General features: G+C 48.2%; 1 protein-coding gene across 2 annotated transcripts in view; it reads left to right on the top strand.

Moving 5' to 3' along the window:
• The window catches only part of DIAPH2 (diaphanous related formin 2), a 1,729,654-nt gene that overhangs the window by 1,360,546 nt on the left and 352,561 nt on the right, over nt 1-16,547 (top strand). For both annotated transcript variants that reach the window (XM_077286525.1, XM_077286526.1), the window contains exon 26: nt 10,247-10,382. In XM_077286525.1, the coding sequence (XP_077142640.1) occupies nt 10,247-10,382 (136 nt within the window). The remainder of the gene's footprint in view (nt 1-10,246; nt 10,383-16,547) is intronic.

Here is a 16,547-nt window from a genome sequence, read left to right as displayed (position 1 = left end):
CAAGACTGCACAAAGGTACGCACATCCCTAGACAAGGAAGGCCACCAAAAAGACCTGGCCACCAAGTCTCTAGTACCAAATATTCCAGGATGACCAGCCAACACAGAAGAATGGACCTCAGAGATGACTCTACTGGTCCAATCATCCGGAACAAACAGTCTTTCTGGTGGACAACGATCCGGTTTATCCACCTGAAACTCCTGCAATGCACGTCGCAAGTCTGGGGATACGGCGGACAATATTACCCCATCCTTAAGGATACCAGTAGGCCCAGAGTCTCCAGGAGAGTCAGGCACAAAACTCCTGGAAAGAGCATCTGCCTTCACATTCTTTGAACCTGGCAGGTACGAAACCACGAAATTGAAACGAGAAAAAAACAACGACCAACGAGCCTGTCTAGGATTCAAACGCCTGGCAGACTCAAGGTAAATGAGATTCTTGTGATCAGTCAAGACCACCACACGATGTTTAGCACCCTCAAGCCAATGACGCCACTCCTCAAACGCCCACTTCATGGCCAAAAGCTCCCGATTACCCACATCATAATTGCGCTCGGCGGGCGAGAATTTTCTAGAGAAGAATGCACATGGCTTCATAACCGAGCCATTAGAACTTCTCTGTGACAAAACCGCCCCCGCTCCAATCTCGGAAGCATCAACCTCAACCTGAAAAGGAAGTGAAACATCTGGTTGACACAACACAGGAGCAGAAGAAAACCGGCGCTTAAGTTCCCGAAAGGCTTCCACGGCCGCAGGAGACCAATCAGCAACATCAGCACCCTTTTTAGTCAAATCAGTCAAAGGTTTAACAATACTGGAAAAATTAGCAATGAACCGACGATAAAAATTAGCAAACCCCAAGAACTTCTGAAGGCTCTTAACAGATGTAGGTTGTGTCCAGTCACAAATAGCCTGAACCTTGACGGGATCCATCTCAATAGTAGAAGGCGAAAAAATGTACCCCAAAAAAGAAATCTTCTGGACTCCGAAGAGACACTTTGAGCCCTTCACAAACAGAGAATTGGCCCGCAGAACCTGAAACACCTTCCTGACCTGTAGAACATGAGACTCCCAGTCATCAGAAAACACCAAAATATCATCCAAATACACAATCATAAACTTATCCAGATATTCACGGAAAATATTGTGCATAAAGGACTGAAAGACTGACGGAGCATTGGAGAGTCCAAAAGGCATTACCAAATACTCAAAATGGCCCTCAGGCGTATTAAATGCGGTTTTCCACTCATCACCCTGTTTTATCCGCACCAGATTATACGCACCGCGAAGATCTATCTTAGTGAACCACCTAGCCCCCTTAATGCGAGCAAACAAGTCAGTCAATAATGGCAATGGATACTGATATTTGACTGTAATCTTATTCAGAAGGCGATAATCTATACAAGGTCTCAGGGAACCATCTTTTTTTGCCACGAAAAAAAAACCTGCTCCCAGAGGGGACGAAGATGGACGAATATGTCCCTTTTCCAAGGACTCCTTAATATAATTCCGCATAGCAGTATGCTCTGGCAGTGACAGATTAAATAAACGACCCTTAGGGAACTTACTGCCAGGAATCAATTCTATAGCACAGTCACACTCTCTATGAGGAGGGAGCGAATTGAGCTTAGGCTCCTCAAAAACATCCCTATAGTCAAGACAAAAACGCAGGGATCTCAGAAGGAGTAGATGAAGCGATAGAAATCGGAGGTGCATCATCATGAACCCCCTGACATCCCCAGCTTAACACAGACATTGTTTTCCAGTCCAGGACAGGATTATGAGTTTGCAACCATGGCAGACCAAGCACTAGTACATCATGTAAATTATACAGTACAAGGAAGCGAATCACCTCCTGATGAACGGGAGTCATGCGCATGGTCACTTGTGTCCAATACTGTGGTTTATTCATAGCCAATGGTGTAGAGTCAATTCCCTTCAGAGGAATAGGAACTTCCAGAGGCTCCAGACTAAAACCGCAGCGTTTAGCAAATGACCAATCCATAAGACTCAGGGCAGCGCCTGAATCCACATAGGCATCGACGGAAATGGAAGACAGTGAAAAAATCAGAGTCACAGACAAAATGAACTTAGGCTGCAGAGTACCAATGGCAAAAGATTTATCCACCCTTTTTGTGCGTTTAGAGCATGCTGATATAACATGAGCTGAATCACCACAATAAAAACACAATCCATTTTTCCGCCTATAATTTTGCCGTTCACTTCTGGACTGAATTCTATCACATTGCAGAGTCTCAGGTGCCTGTTCAGAAGACACCGCCAACTGGTGCACGGGTTTGCGCTCCCGTAAACGCCGATCAATCTGAATGGCCATAGCCATAGACTCATTCAGACCTGTAGGCGTGGGGAACCCCACCATAATATCCTTAATGGCCTCAGAAAGACCATTTCTGAAGTTTGCAGCCAGCGCGCACTCATTCCACTGAGTAAGCACCGACCATTTCCGAAATTTTTGACAATATATTTCCGCTTCATCATGCCCCTGAGAGAGGGCTAATAAAGCCTTTTCAGCCTGAATCTCCAGGTTAGGTTCCTCATAGAGCAATCCCAATGCCAGAAAAAACGCATCCACACTGGGCAACGCAGGATCCCCTGGTGCCAATGCAAATGCCCAATTCTGAGGGTCGCCCCGCAGGAAAGATATTACAATCTTGACCTGTTGAGCAGGGTCTCCAGAGGAGCGAGATTTTAAAGAAAGAAACAATTTACAATTGTTCCTGAAATTCAGGAAGGTAGATCTATCTCCAGAAAAGAACTCTGGAATAGGAATTCTAGGTTCAGACATGGGAGTGTGAACAACAAAATCCTGTATGTTTTGAACTTTTGCCGCGAGATTACTCAGGCTGGAAGCCAAACTCTGGACATCCATGTTAAACAGCTAAGATCAGAGCCATTCAAGGGTTAAGAGGAGGTAAGAAGCAGCTAGACAGCAATTAAGGGCTAGGCAGCAAAACTCTGAAGGGAAAAAAAAAAAAAAAAAAAAAAAAATTCCCTTAAACACTTCTTTTTCTCCTGCTTCAGCCCAAACAATTAACACTTTGTGGGCCGGCTATACTGTCATGAATCCCCAATGGCTAGGGATAGCACAGGACAAGCAAAGTACAAATAAATAACGGACGAGCTCTAGGGTGATGGAACCTGGGCTGACCGCTGCCCTACGTCTGACAAACGCAACTAGAGATAGCCAGGGAGCGTGCCTACGTTGGTTCTAGACGCCACGCACCAGCCTAAGAGCTAACTAGTACTACAGAGAAAATAAGACCTCACTTGCCTCCAGAGGAATGGACCCCAAAGATATAGTTGCCCCCCACATGTATTGACGGTGAAATGAGAGGAAGGCACACACATAGAGATGATATATATAGCTTCAGCAAATTGAGGCCCGCTGTAAACTAGAAAGCAGAACGATACAAAAGGGGTCTGAGCGGTCAGCAAAAAACCCTAATCAAAAAAACCATCCTGAGATTACAAGAACCCATGTGCCAACTCATGGCACATGGGGAGAACCTCAGTCCACTAGAGCTACCAGCTAGCATAGAGACATAATAAGCAAGCTGGACAAAAAACCAAACAACTGAAAATCAGCACTTAGCTTATCCTGAAAGATCTGGGAGCAGGTAGGCAGGAACCAAACAGAGCACATCTGAATACATTGATAGCCGGCAAGGGAATGACAGAAAGGCCAGGTAAAATAGGAAACACCCAGCCTCTGATGGACAGGTGGAAACCAAAGGCCGCAACCCACCATAGTCACCCAGTACCAGCAGTAACCACCAGAGGGAGCCCACAAACAGAATCCACAACAGAGGTTGCAGTAGTCAAGGTGGGAGATGATGAGGGCATGGGCTAGGGTTTTTACAGATTCTTGGTTGAGGAATGTACAGATCCGGGAAATATTGTTGAGTTGAAGTCGGCAGGAAAAGTGGAAAGGGCTTGGATATGTGGTTTGAAAGAGAGATCAGTGTGAAGGATTACACCGAGGCAGCGAGCCTGTGGGACTGGGGAGAGTGGGCAGCCATTTACTTTAATGGATAGGTCTGTTGGGAGAATCGCGTGAGATGGGGGAAAGATGATGAATTCTGTTTTGTCCATATTAAGTTTTAGAAATCTAGCGGCGAAGAAAGATGAAATAGCAGACAGACATTGTGGGATTCTGGTTAGTAGGGTGGTGATATCTGGTCCAGAGATGTAGATCTGTGTGTCATCAGCGTAGAGGTGATACTGAAAGCCGTGAGATTCTATGAGCTGTCCGAGGCCAAAGGTATAGATGGAGAACAGCAGGGGCCCTAGGACTGAACCTTGCGGGACTCCGACAGACGGGGTGAGGTGAGGAGGTGGTGTGTCAGTGGGAGATGCTGAATGTCCGGTCTGTTAGGTATGCCAAGGGATGAGATGGTCTGTAATAATAGGGAATGGTCCACTGTGTCAAAGGCAGAGGACAGGTCTAGGAGGAGGAGGACAGAGTTGTGTCACTTGGCCTTGGCGGTTAATAGGTAATTGGTGACGTTAGTTAGGGCAGTTTCAGTAGAGTGGTGTGACCGGAAGCCAGAATGTAAGCGGTCGAAGAGGGAGCAGGAAGAGAGATGGGAGGACAGTTCAAGATGGACGTGTTGTTCCAGTAGTTTTGAAGCATAGGGGAGAAGTGATATAGGGCGATAGCTAGATACAGAGAATGGGTCAAGAGAGGGCTTTTTGAGGATAGGTGTGATTGAGGCATGTTTAGAGCTTAAGGGGAAGACACGAGTTGTTAGTGGTAGCTTGAAGAGATGGTTTAGGGTTGGGATAAAGACTGTGGTGAGGTTTGGGATGAAGTGGGATGGGATCAGGTCAAGTGCACAGGTGGTGAAATGCGATCTTGAGAGTAGAGTGGAGAGTCGATCTTCTGTAATGGTGGAGAAGTTGGTTTTGGAGGAGGAGGACTGGGCAGTTAGAAGAAAGGGCTCTGGGGGTTGTTGACCAAAACTGTCTCTGATGTTCTCAATCTTCTGCTTGAAAAATGAGGCAAAGTCTTTGGCTGTGATAAGTAGAGAGAGAGAGGGGTTGCTGGGGGATGGAGGAGAGAATTGAAAGTGTTGAATAACTGTTTAGGGTTGTGAGACAGCAAGGATATGAGAGATGAGAATAGGTTTGTTTTGCTGCAGCGAGTGAGACCTTGAAAGTAGTGAGGAACTGTTTGAATGCAATGAAGTCCTCGTTGGAGTGTGATCTTTTCCATCTCCGCTCAGCAGCCCTGGAAGTGCGCCTCAGTTCTTTGGTCAGGCTGGTGTGCCAGGGTTGTCTGTTGATTTTGGGAGCTTTAGTATGTGGGAGAGGGGCAACCGATTCCAAAGCTGCAGCTATTGTGGTGTTATATAGAGCGGCAGTGTCATCCACATTGTGTAGGGAACTTATGTCTGTGAGAGGGAAGAGGGATTCAAAGAGTGAGTGTAAATCAAGGTGTTTAAGATTTCTGCGAGGGTGTGCAAGTTTGTGAGGTGGGGATTGTAGACAAGGAGTGGAGAGGGAAGTGAGTGTGAGTAGGTTGTGGTCTGAAAGAGGGAGAGTCGAGTTAGAGAGGTTAGATAGGGAGCAGAGGCGGGTCAAGATGAGGTCCAGTGTGTGGCCATCTTTGTGGGTGGCTGTAGAAGACCATTGAGTGAGGCCGAAGGAGGAAGTGAGAGATAGAAGCTTAGTGGCAGCTGAGAGGGAAGTGTCAATGGGAATGTTGACGTCGCACTTGATGATAGTGGGGATGTCCGCAGAAAGGAAGTGAAGTATCCAGGTGGTAAAGTGGTTGAAGAAGGTGGTGGCTGGCCCTGGGGGGCGGTAAATGACAGCCAGTTGGAGGTTGATGGAGGAATAGATGCGCACAGAGTGCACCTCAAAGTAAGGGAGGGTAACAGAGGGTGGCAGTGGGATTGGGGTGAAGGAGCAGTTATCTGACAGGAGAAAACCAACTCCTCCACCATGCTTGCTACTGGGGCGGGTGTGTGGGATAGGTGGAATCCACCATATGAGAGGGCAACAGGAGAGGCTGTGTCAGAGGGGGTGAGCCAGGTTTTGGTGATGGCAAGGAAGGAAAGTTTGTGTGTAATGAAAAGATCATGGATGTAGGAAAGTTTGTTGCAGATAGAGCGAGCAATCCATAGAGCTCCTGTTAGTGGGACTGGGGAAGCGGGGGCTGGACGAATGGGTATAAGGTTAGCGAGGTTACGGAAAGTTGTGATAGAGCGTGGATGGGAGGTAGAAATGACTGTGGGAATGTGGTGAGGAGGACCAGGATTTGGAGCAATATCACCAGCAGTGAAGAGGAGCAGGGAAAGTGTTAGCAGGTGGGAGCAGGAGAGGGCATGAGGGGGCTGTCTGCGCTTGGAGACAGAGGATTGTATGTTGAGGAACAGTTCAGATGAGGAGGTGAGATGGATGGGGAGGATTGAAGAAGAGATGAACAGTTCCTTACTAGGTGTAGGGATTAAGGGGAGTTTGCAGAAAGTGAAGGATTATAGGGGTGAAAGTGAAAGCAAACAGAAACATTGTTTACAGTGACTGGCCAGTTACCTTCAGTTCCCTTCTGGTTCAATTTTGGAATAATTCTGAGCATCACACTTCTATGATACACTTATGTGATACACAGGGCAGACTTGTGCTATGCAATATATGTGCAGCAAAGTGCATTCAGGTGTGAAGCAGAGAGGAGTTGTCTGTGCTCAGCTTGGTCAGAGAATTAAGAGTGGACCAGATGTATATGATCAAGGCAGAGCAAACAAGGTCATAAATAACATTGGGATATTGCAGCGTTCAGTTGAAAAACATACCAAGTTTTGTTACAGGCTGAGATAGGAAAGTTCAGTTTGGAAAAGCTGGATGACATACCTCGTGTGATCTACCACCGGTCAGTGTGTCACTCCTTCCTGCATTGTGTCGCTGCCGTTACCGTGAGAGGTCGGGGACTTTGCGGTAATGTCCAGCACCTCCGACCGGGACGCGAGTTCGCACTTCAAATCTCTGAGCACTCACAAATACTCGGAGACCACCCGAGCAATGAGTATACTCGCTCATCACTAGTCGCACTACAATACTGATACATTGTAGCAAACCCTCTGTTGTGTGAGCAGGACTGCTGCGAGGATACTGATACATTGTAGCAAACCCTCCATTGTGTGAGCAGGACTAGGCCATCTTAGATATCTTAGTATTTTAGATATGAATCTGAGTAAAAACACAGCGGATATTATAGCCTTGTTAACCCTTGCAGTACTGGACTCCCAGACTGAGCCGTGACTTCCCAGTGTGGGGATTACTCATAGAATATAGATGCGAGTCAGGCTGGAGTAATGAACACTCGTAGTGTGGCATGGCTGCTGGGAGTTGTAGTTCACCAACAGGTGGGGATGCAGAGGGTCCAGCACCGGATCTACAGGACTTCATATGCGGTACAAGGGTTCATGGAGCAGAGGGTCCGGTACCGGATCTACAGGACTTCACATGCGGTACAAGGGTTCATGGAGCAGAGGGTCCGGCACCGGATCTACAGGACTTCACATGGGGTACAAGGGTTCATGGAGCAGAGGGTCCGGCACCGGATCTACAGGACTTCACATGCAGTACAAGGGTTAATGGAGCAGAGGGTCCGGTACCGGATCTACAGGACTTCTACACATGCGGTACAATGGATGAGATTTTTTGGCCAACAACCTCCTTTCCTCAGTAAAAGCACTGAAGATGGGTCATGGCCGGGTCTTCCAGCTTGACAATGACCCGAAACACACAGACAGGACAACTAAGGAGTGGCTCCGTAAGAAGCATGCCAAGGTCCTGGAGTGGCCTAGCCAGTCTGCTGGCTTAAACCCAATAGAAAATCTTTGGACGGAGCTGAAACACAATGTTTCTGAGCAATAACCCCGAAACCTGAAAGATCTGGAGAAGATCTGTATGGAGGAGGGGGCCAAAATCCCTGCTGCAGTGTGTGCAAACCTGGTCAGGAACTACAGGAAACGTCCGACCTCTATAACTGCAAACAAAGGTTTCTGGACCAAATATTAAGTTAGGGCATATTAACTATCAAATTAAGTTAAATAATATATAAATATATAAATACTTCATGTAATGCCCAGAAATAGTGCTATTCCTCAAGTACACACCGCCACATTATTCTGAGCTGGAGCCTTGCTGGTGTAGGGAGTCTTACAGGAAATGCTCCTGGGAAAAAAGTTGGAGATTGACTTACAGAATTAGCGGCACCAGAGAGAATTTTCAGCCCTATCTACTATATAATTGTCTAAGGGTCACTTCCGTCTGTCTGTCTGTCTTTCTGTCTGTCTGTCACGGATATTCATTGGTCGCAGCCTCTGTCTGTCATGGAATCCAAGTCGCTGATGCCTATGCAGCATCAATAGTAAAAAGATCTAATGTTAAAAATAATAAAAAAAAAAAAATAATCATTATATACTTACCTTCCGCCACCTTTCCTGCTCCTCGCGACGCTCCGTTAACCGCGCTATGCAAGCGGCAGGTTCCGGTGGCAAGGATGGTACGCAAGAAGGACCTGCCATGACGTCACGGTCATGTGACCGCGACGTCATCACAGGTCCTGCGCTCATACCAACCCTGGGACCGGAAGCTGCCGTGTGCACCGTACACAGGCGACAGCACTACAACGGGCCCTCGGAAGGTGAGTATTTGTTTATTTTTTATTTTAAGTCTTTTTAAGTATACTACGTGGCTCTGTGCTGTATACTCCGTCGCTGTGCAATATACTATGTACATGGCTGGGCAATATACTACGTGGCTGGGCAATATACTACGTGGCTGGGCAATATACTACGTGTCTGGGCAATATACTACGTCGCTGGGCAATATGCTACGTGGCTGGCCAATATACTACGTGACTGGGCAATATACTACGTGGCTGGGCAATATACTTCGTGGCTGGGCAATATACTACGTCGCTGGGCAATATACTACGTGGCTGGCCAATATACTACGTGGCTGGGCAATATACTACGTCGCTGGGCAATATACTATGTGACTGGGCAATATACTACATGGCTGGGCAATATACTACGTGACTGAGCAATATACTACGTGACTGGGCAATAAACTACGTAGCTGGCCAATATACTACGTGGCTGGGCAATATACTACGTGGATATTCTGAAATACCCGATGTGTTAGAATCGGGCCACCATGTAGTAGAGAGATAATTAGCATTCATTTCTGCTCAGGAGCTATGGTTACAGGTCCTGTGTTAATGCATGGTGGACAGGCTCCCTGCATGGACTCCCTGTATGATGGGCAGGACTCCCAGTATGGCGGGCAGGACTCCCTGCATGGACTCCCAGTATGGCGGTCAGGACTCCCTGCATGGACTCCCTATATGACGGGCAGGACTCCCTGCATGGACTCCCAGTATGGCGGGCAGGACTCCCTGCATGGACTCCCAGTATGGCGGGCAGGACTCCCTGCATGGACTCCCAGTATGGCGGGCAGGACTCCCTGCATGGACTCCCTGTATGAGGGGCAGGACTCCCTGCATGGACTCCCTGTATGACGGGCCGGACTCCCTGTATGGACTCCCAGTATGGTGGTCAGGACTCCCTGCATGGACTCCCAGTATGACGGGCAGGACTCCCTGCATGGACTCCCAGTATGGTGGGGAGGACTCCCTGCATGGACTCCCAGTATGGTGGTCAGGACTCCCTGCATGGACTCCCAGTATGGTGGGGAGGACTCCCTGCATGGACTCCCAGTATGGTGGTCAGGACTCCCTGCATTTACTCCCTGTATGACGAGCAGGACTCCCTGCATGGACTCCCTGTATGAGGGGCAGGACTCCCTGTATGACGGGCAGGACTCCCTGCATGGACTCCCAGTATGGTGGTCAGGACTCCCTGCATGGACTCCCAGTATGGCGGCTAGGACTCCCTGCATGGACTCCCAGTATGGTGGTCAGGACTCCCTGCATGGGCTCCCTGTATGGTGGTCAGGACTCCCTGCATTTACTCCCTGTATGACGAGCAGGACTCCCTGTATGGCGGGCAGGACTCCCTGCATGGACTCCCTGTATGGCGGGCAGGACTCCCTGCATGGACTCCCTGTATGGAGGGCAGGACTCCCTGCATGGACTCCTTCTATGGCGGGCATCCTAGGACTGAAGATATCATAGCTGCAGGATTTGTCAGACTGGAGTGAATCTCGACTTCTCTTTAATCAGAGCCATAATAGACATTTATCTTTTTTATTTGCAGGAGGCGGTCAAAGAAAATAACAAGAGGCGAGAAATGGAAGAAAAGATGAAACGAGCGAAAATCGCAAAGGAGAAAGCTGAGCGTGAAAAAATGGAGCGAATGCAAAAGAAGAAGCTGCTGATTGATATGAATAAAGGTAGGAGCGGAGGACAGAGCGATCGTCTGCGCCTTCACCGCCATCTTCAAAGACAAAACTTCCATGTAATTAACTTATGTAGATTTCTCCGTTCACAAACCTCCAAATCCGCTGGTTCCATTTTATCTGATTCTTATATTACTCGTCAGTTAATTAGATATCGTCCCATCTCTGCGACCTGAGCGGGAAGACAGATGCAGAATGGAGCGTCTAGGCTCCGCCCACTTGTATTATTGGCGCGTTAGGCTTATTTGCACCTTTTATGAAGGTTGATGCCACTGATTTGTCTGCTCCTAATTACTGCTGCCTTTTGCCTTCATAGCAGAGTTTGGAGAGATTTCATTACTATGCTAATGAGGCCGCGTCTAATATATTGTGCGTACAAAGAGCTTCATTACGGACGTGGACTATCGACTCCATCACGGATGGACGCTGGCAGATAACATGTTACCTATCCACTATCAGTAGAATTGAGGACCCTATATCACTTAAAGGGGTTGTCCAGTGAAAGCGAGTTATCAGGAATTCACAGGAGACAATGTTGTTTATTTCTGTAACATGTGACTTGTAAAGTGAGAAATAAGAGCAATTCACAATTTTACTGTCTGTGCGGATTGTTCTGGGGAATTCGATTTGCAGAGAAGTTATTCCTTTATTATGGTCTGGGGTCTCTCCAGACCCGGGAGCCTGATATGTAAGATGTACATAAGATGTAAAAAAATCCTTATACTCACTCCTCCAGGTGTTCTGTGCCCAATGTCTGGTCCTCCACTCACTCCTCCAGGTGCACCCTGCCCAATGTGTGGTCTTCCACTCACTCCTCCAGGTGCGCCCTGCCCAATGTCTGGTCCTCCACTCACTCCTCCAGGTGCACCCTGCCCAATGTCTGGTACTCCACTCACTCCTCTGGCTGCTCTCTGCCTGATGTCCGGTCCTCCACTCACTCCTCTGGCAGCTCTCTGCCTGATGTCCGGTCCTCCACTCACTCCTCTGGCTGCTCTCTGCCTGATATCCGGTCCTTCACTCACTCCTCTGGCTGCTCTCTGCCTGATGTCCGGTCCTCCACTCACTCCTCTGGCTGCTCTCAGCCTGATGTCTGGTCCTTCACTCACTCCTCTGGCTGCTCTCTGCCTGATGTCCGGTCCTTCACTCACTCCTCTGGCTGCTCTCTGCCTGATATCCGGTCCTTCACTCACTCCTCTGGCTGCTCTCTGCCTGATATCCGGTCCTTCACTCACTCCTCTGGCTGCTCTCTGCCTGATATCCGGTCCTCTGCTCACTCCTCTGGCTGCTCTCTGCCTGATATCCAGTCCTCCACTCACTCCTCTGGCTGCTCTGTGGTTGATGTCTGGTTCTCCACTCACTCCACTGGCTGCTCTCTGCCTGATATCTGGTCCTTCACTCACTCCTCTGGCTGCTCTCTGCCTGATATCCGGTCCTCTGCTCACTCCTCTGGCTGCTCTCTGCCTGATATCCGGTCCTCCACTCACTCCTCTGGCTGCTCTGTGGTTGATGTCTGGTTCTCCACTCACTCCACTGGCTGCTCTCTGCCTGATATCTGGTCCTTCACTCACTCCTTCAGCTGCTTCCTGCCTGATTCCCGTGCTTTGCTCACTCCCCTGCTCAATTCTACAGCTGTTCCTGATGTCCTGTCCTCTGCTGACTGATCCGTGTGCTCCCTGCCCGATGTCCAGTCCTCTGATCACTACTCTGCTAAACCCTCCGGGTGCTCTCTTTCCAATGTCCAGTCCTTCGCTCACTACTCTGGCTGCTCCCTGCCTGATGTCTGGTCCCCTGCTGACTCCTCCACTCACTCCTCCGGGTGCCTCCTGCCCAATGTCCAGTCTTTCGCTCACTTCTCCGGTTGATCCCTGCCTGATTTCCGGTCCTCCACTCACTCCTCTGGCTGCTCTCTGCCTGATATCTGGTCCTTCACTCACTCCTTCAGCTGCTTCCTGCCTGATTCCCGTACTTTGCTCACTCCCCTGCTCAGTTCTACAGCTGCTCCTGATGTCCTGTCCTCTGCTGACTGATCCGTGTGCTCCCTGCCCGATGTCCAGTCCTCTGATCACTACTCTGCTCAACCCTCCGGGTGCTCTCTTTCCAATGTCCAGTCCTTCGCTCACTACTCTGGCTGTTCCCTGCCCGATGTCCAGTATGTCACTCACTCCTCTGGCTGCTCATTTCTCATTTCCAGATGTCCTGCCTTTCGCTCACTGATCCTGGTGCTCCCTGCCCAATGTCCAGTCCTCTGCTCAACCCTCCGGATACTCCCTTTTCAGTGTCCAGTCCTCTGCTCACTCCTCTGGCTGCTCCCTGCCTGATGTCTGGTCCTCTGCTGACTCCTCCGCTCACGCCTCCGGGTGCCTCCTGCCCAATGTCCAGTCTTCCGCTCACTCTTCCAATTGATCCCTGCCTGATGTCCTGTCCTTCACTAACTCCTCTGGTTGCTCCTTGCCAGATGTCCTGCCCATCGCTCAGTGATCTGGGTGCTCCCTGCCTGATGTCTGGTCCTCTGCTGACTCCTCCACTCACTCCTCCGGGTGCCTCCTGCCCAATGTCCAGTCTTCCGCTCACTCTTCCAGTTGATCCCTGCCTGATGTCCTGTCCTTCACTAACTCCTCTGGTTGCTCCTTGCCAGATGTCCTGCCCATCGCTCACTGATCCGGGTGCTCCCTGCCTGATGTCTGGTCCTCTGCTGACTTCTCCTGGTGCTTCCTTCCTGGTTGCTTGGGCCAACCAGAGATATGAGCTTTTTAACCTTTTCCCTTCCCACTACTGTTCAGCGACATGGTTGATCTCCTGTGACCAGTTGAGCAAAGACAGCTCTTCATGGCCTCCAGAATGGCCATCTCTGCATAAAACATCATATTCCCAGTGAGAGGAAGGAGAGCAGTTTTGGTCTGCACCTTAGACATTATGCCATTTATCCAGGTTTTGTCTCTGGGATACCCCTTTTTAAACTGCAAATCAACTGCGAATACCCAGTGATTATATTTTGTGTCCTCATTCTTCAGGAGCGCACCGCTCCTCTGCCTCCCAGCTTTATGGTTTTCAGGGGCGGAGTTCTTCTTGATTGACAGCCCAGATGATCACCTTTGCTGAAATGTGGGCCAGAACTTTGCTTTCTGCAATGCAGCTAGGAGAAGCAGCACAGAACGTGTTAACAGGAGCAGGTCTTCTGTCCTAAATTGTTGGTACCTGGTCTGGGACATGCAGTATTTATGGATTTGATGATATTTATTTTCTGTAGCAGTTTGCACCATTTTATGTGACCAATATGTAATAAAAAAATGCCACTGACCAACCAGAGCTATTCAATATGATGAAGATAATAATAAAAAAATCATTGAAATTAAACAAGAAGACAAATCTCATCCATGAGCCCTGTTATCTGCCGCAGGTATAGCTTTAGAACTGCATTTTCTTCAGATGACTTTTCTGCCATTTTGACACAAACCTTCGCCTTCCCAAGTCCGGTCTGTGATCTGCGCAGCACGAGAGCCGCTTCCTTTAAAGCCATTACTGGACATTTCGCATACGTAAGCAAATCGCCTCCACAATTATAATTTCATCTCACATCTATCTGCTAATCCAATATATTTCTATAAGAGCCGAGGCTATTAAACCTGGAATTTCCGCTGGGCCATAAGCCGCCCGTTAGACTGCAGACTGAAGGCTTTTTGCAGCCAGTCATTTTTGTCAGCAGAAGCCGGAGAGGAGATGGCACAAGGAAGAATGAGATGGGAGAGGAGATTAGAGGCTGCTGCAGTTTACCGTCCCCCTCTGTGCACATTGCCATTCTGCAGCATAGCTCCGCTAATCCTTTGCAATCATAAAATATATAACAATGCCCAGTGTGAGACGTCAGCGCCTTCTTTTTAACCACTGCACGTACTTTGACACATTTCCTAAGGATCCAGATAAAAATGTAACGGTTTCTGGGGTTGAAGGTAAATCTGTGAGATGATGGCGGAAATTTCACCCAGCACGAGGGGTTAATGATACATTATGAAATATGTACAAATCACATTTCCTTAAAATAATAATGTGAAAACCTGCAAGTCTTCCTTGTCTCTGATGAAGTATCTGGCGATAGAAGTCTCTGTTCAGGGTGGAGACGCTTGTACAGTGAATCTGTCCAGTGATGAGTGTCAGCTCCTACGTCCAAATCACTCAGTAACTGGGAAGATTTGCTGTTCAGAAGTCTAGAAAAACTGTAGATCTGCAGCTGTGTACATTCTGGTTCACACCTCACTGCGAGAAAGACAAAGGGAAGAATTGTCCTTAAAGTGAATCTGTCACGCTCGAACACGGGTAAGTCAGGCATACAAATACGACAGGATGGAAAAAGGAGAGGAAGGCCCTAACAGTAGTGAGCGAGGGACGGGACACCGCCTATGTGGGTCCTTCCCCCCGCCGCCTTCACGTGCCTAGTCCCTGGCTGTCACCTCTATGTACCCTGGCCAGTGCACTGGCCAACATGGATGCAGACGTCACCAATGAAGATGGTAAAAACACAGGGGAAGTGACAAACACAGGACAGACAAGGAAAAGGAAGAAATACTCAGCTTCAGGCTCTGCTGCTACGCTCCAAAGCAGCAGAGAAAACAGCACCAGGAATCTGAACTCCCACAGCAGCAATACCACGGACACAGGCGAGCTCCTCACCCTTAGCTGGTCTGCCTAGAATAACCCCATTACCGACCATCAGCTGATGGGTCATGTGGCCATTTATAGGGAGGTGGGAGTGGTTACCAACATCAGCTGACCAGCCCAAAATTAGCTGCCAGCAACAGACTGACATTGACTCTTGCTGGACCAAAGGAATAAAACAACATTTAAGTTACAGCAGACCCAGAGCTGCCACAAATCCCATAATGAATCATGACAGAATGTCACCTTCTGGGACGCATTTTCCGAAGTAGCAGTGACTCGCCGGCACCTGCACAGAAGAAATGTGAAGACCTTTCCCATAGCAGAGAGGAAAATATAAGTATAATCGCAGAACAAAGGTGAACACCCTTCCCATAGTAGGGAGGAAAAGGTAAGTATGATCCCAGAAGAATTTTGAAGACTCTTCCCATAGCAGGGAGGAACAGGTAAGTATGATCGCAGAAGAAAGGTGAAGACCCTTCCTGTCATGATAATGTGAATATGCCATGTTTGAGTATCTACTTAACTTTACAAGACACATGCTGCGGGCCATTCCGACCCCCCCCCCCCCTCTTCTCACTCTGCCTGCTGTCTATGTGTGTGCAATCCAAAACCCCTCATTTTCCCTCCCACCAAAATAATTTTTATAGCTCTATGCTGGGCAGACAATTCTCCCAAGACTCCTCATTCCCCCCTCCCATCGAATATTGGCCAAAACTGGTACATTCTTTGTTGAGATTCTTTGTTCTATTAATGTGATATATAGTGGCACCGATCCGGGCTAGGGATACAAGAATTATATATTTCGGATGTCCATCGATAGATCTATCACTCCCTGAAAGCACTAGAAGCTAAACGCAACAAGTGCAAAGCGTGGATCTCTCCATAAGTGGTTCAGGTAATTGCTCTGTGTTTACACTTAAAAGAATCGCCCCGACATGGTGCACCGTGTGATCCTGGTGTATTTCTTATACGAGGTTCATACAGCGAGATAGATGTGAAAATAGCATTTCATACCTCCAAGTAAAGGGGAGGTTTCAGCCTCTAAGTGATGTCACCACAGGGGGAGTGCCTGGCTTTTGGGCTGTGAGATAACTTAGTGAGACAGCAGTCTTCAGTGTCTTTGTGTCCGGTGTCTAGCTGCTATATAGATGTGACATGCATCTAGATGTGTGCATCCTACAAAGCCCACAGGCCAGCCACGATGATATGAAATGATCTGATCACTATGTAAGAGTTTTTTCAATTTTAATCCTTTTTTATTTGTAATCTGTATTGTACATATGATATTGTCTTCTTTATAATATCTTTTTATACTTTGTAAACAGTGCCTACCTTTTTTGAGGTAAAATATTAAATTACTAGCTTGTCTCTCCATGCTCTAAACGAACTGTTGTGGCCTCTGAAGTGAATTACGCTACAGATTTGGGTTGGCTCTGGACCCTTTAACAATTAAGAAAATCAGAGCTGGTGACAGCATACTTTGTTCTGTGCGTTTGGGAGGCTTTG

The sequence above is a fragment of the Ranitomeya variabilis genome, chromosome 2, assembly GCF_051348905.1.
Source record: "Ranitomeya variabilis isolate aRanVar5 chromosome 2, aRanVar5.hap1, whole genome shotgun sequence".
Taxonomy (NCBI): Eukaryota; Metazoa; Chordata; class Amphibia; order Anura; family Dendrobatidae; genus Ranitomeya; species Ranitomeya variabilis.
The sequence above is the reverse complement of the archived record's forward strand: the minus strand, read 5'-3'. Positions and strand labels throughout refer to the sequence as shown.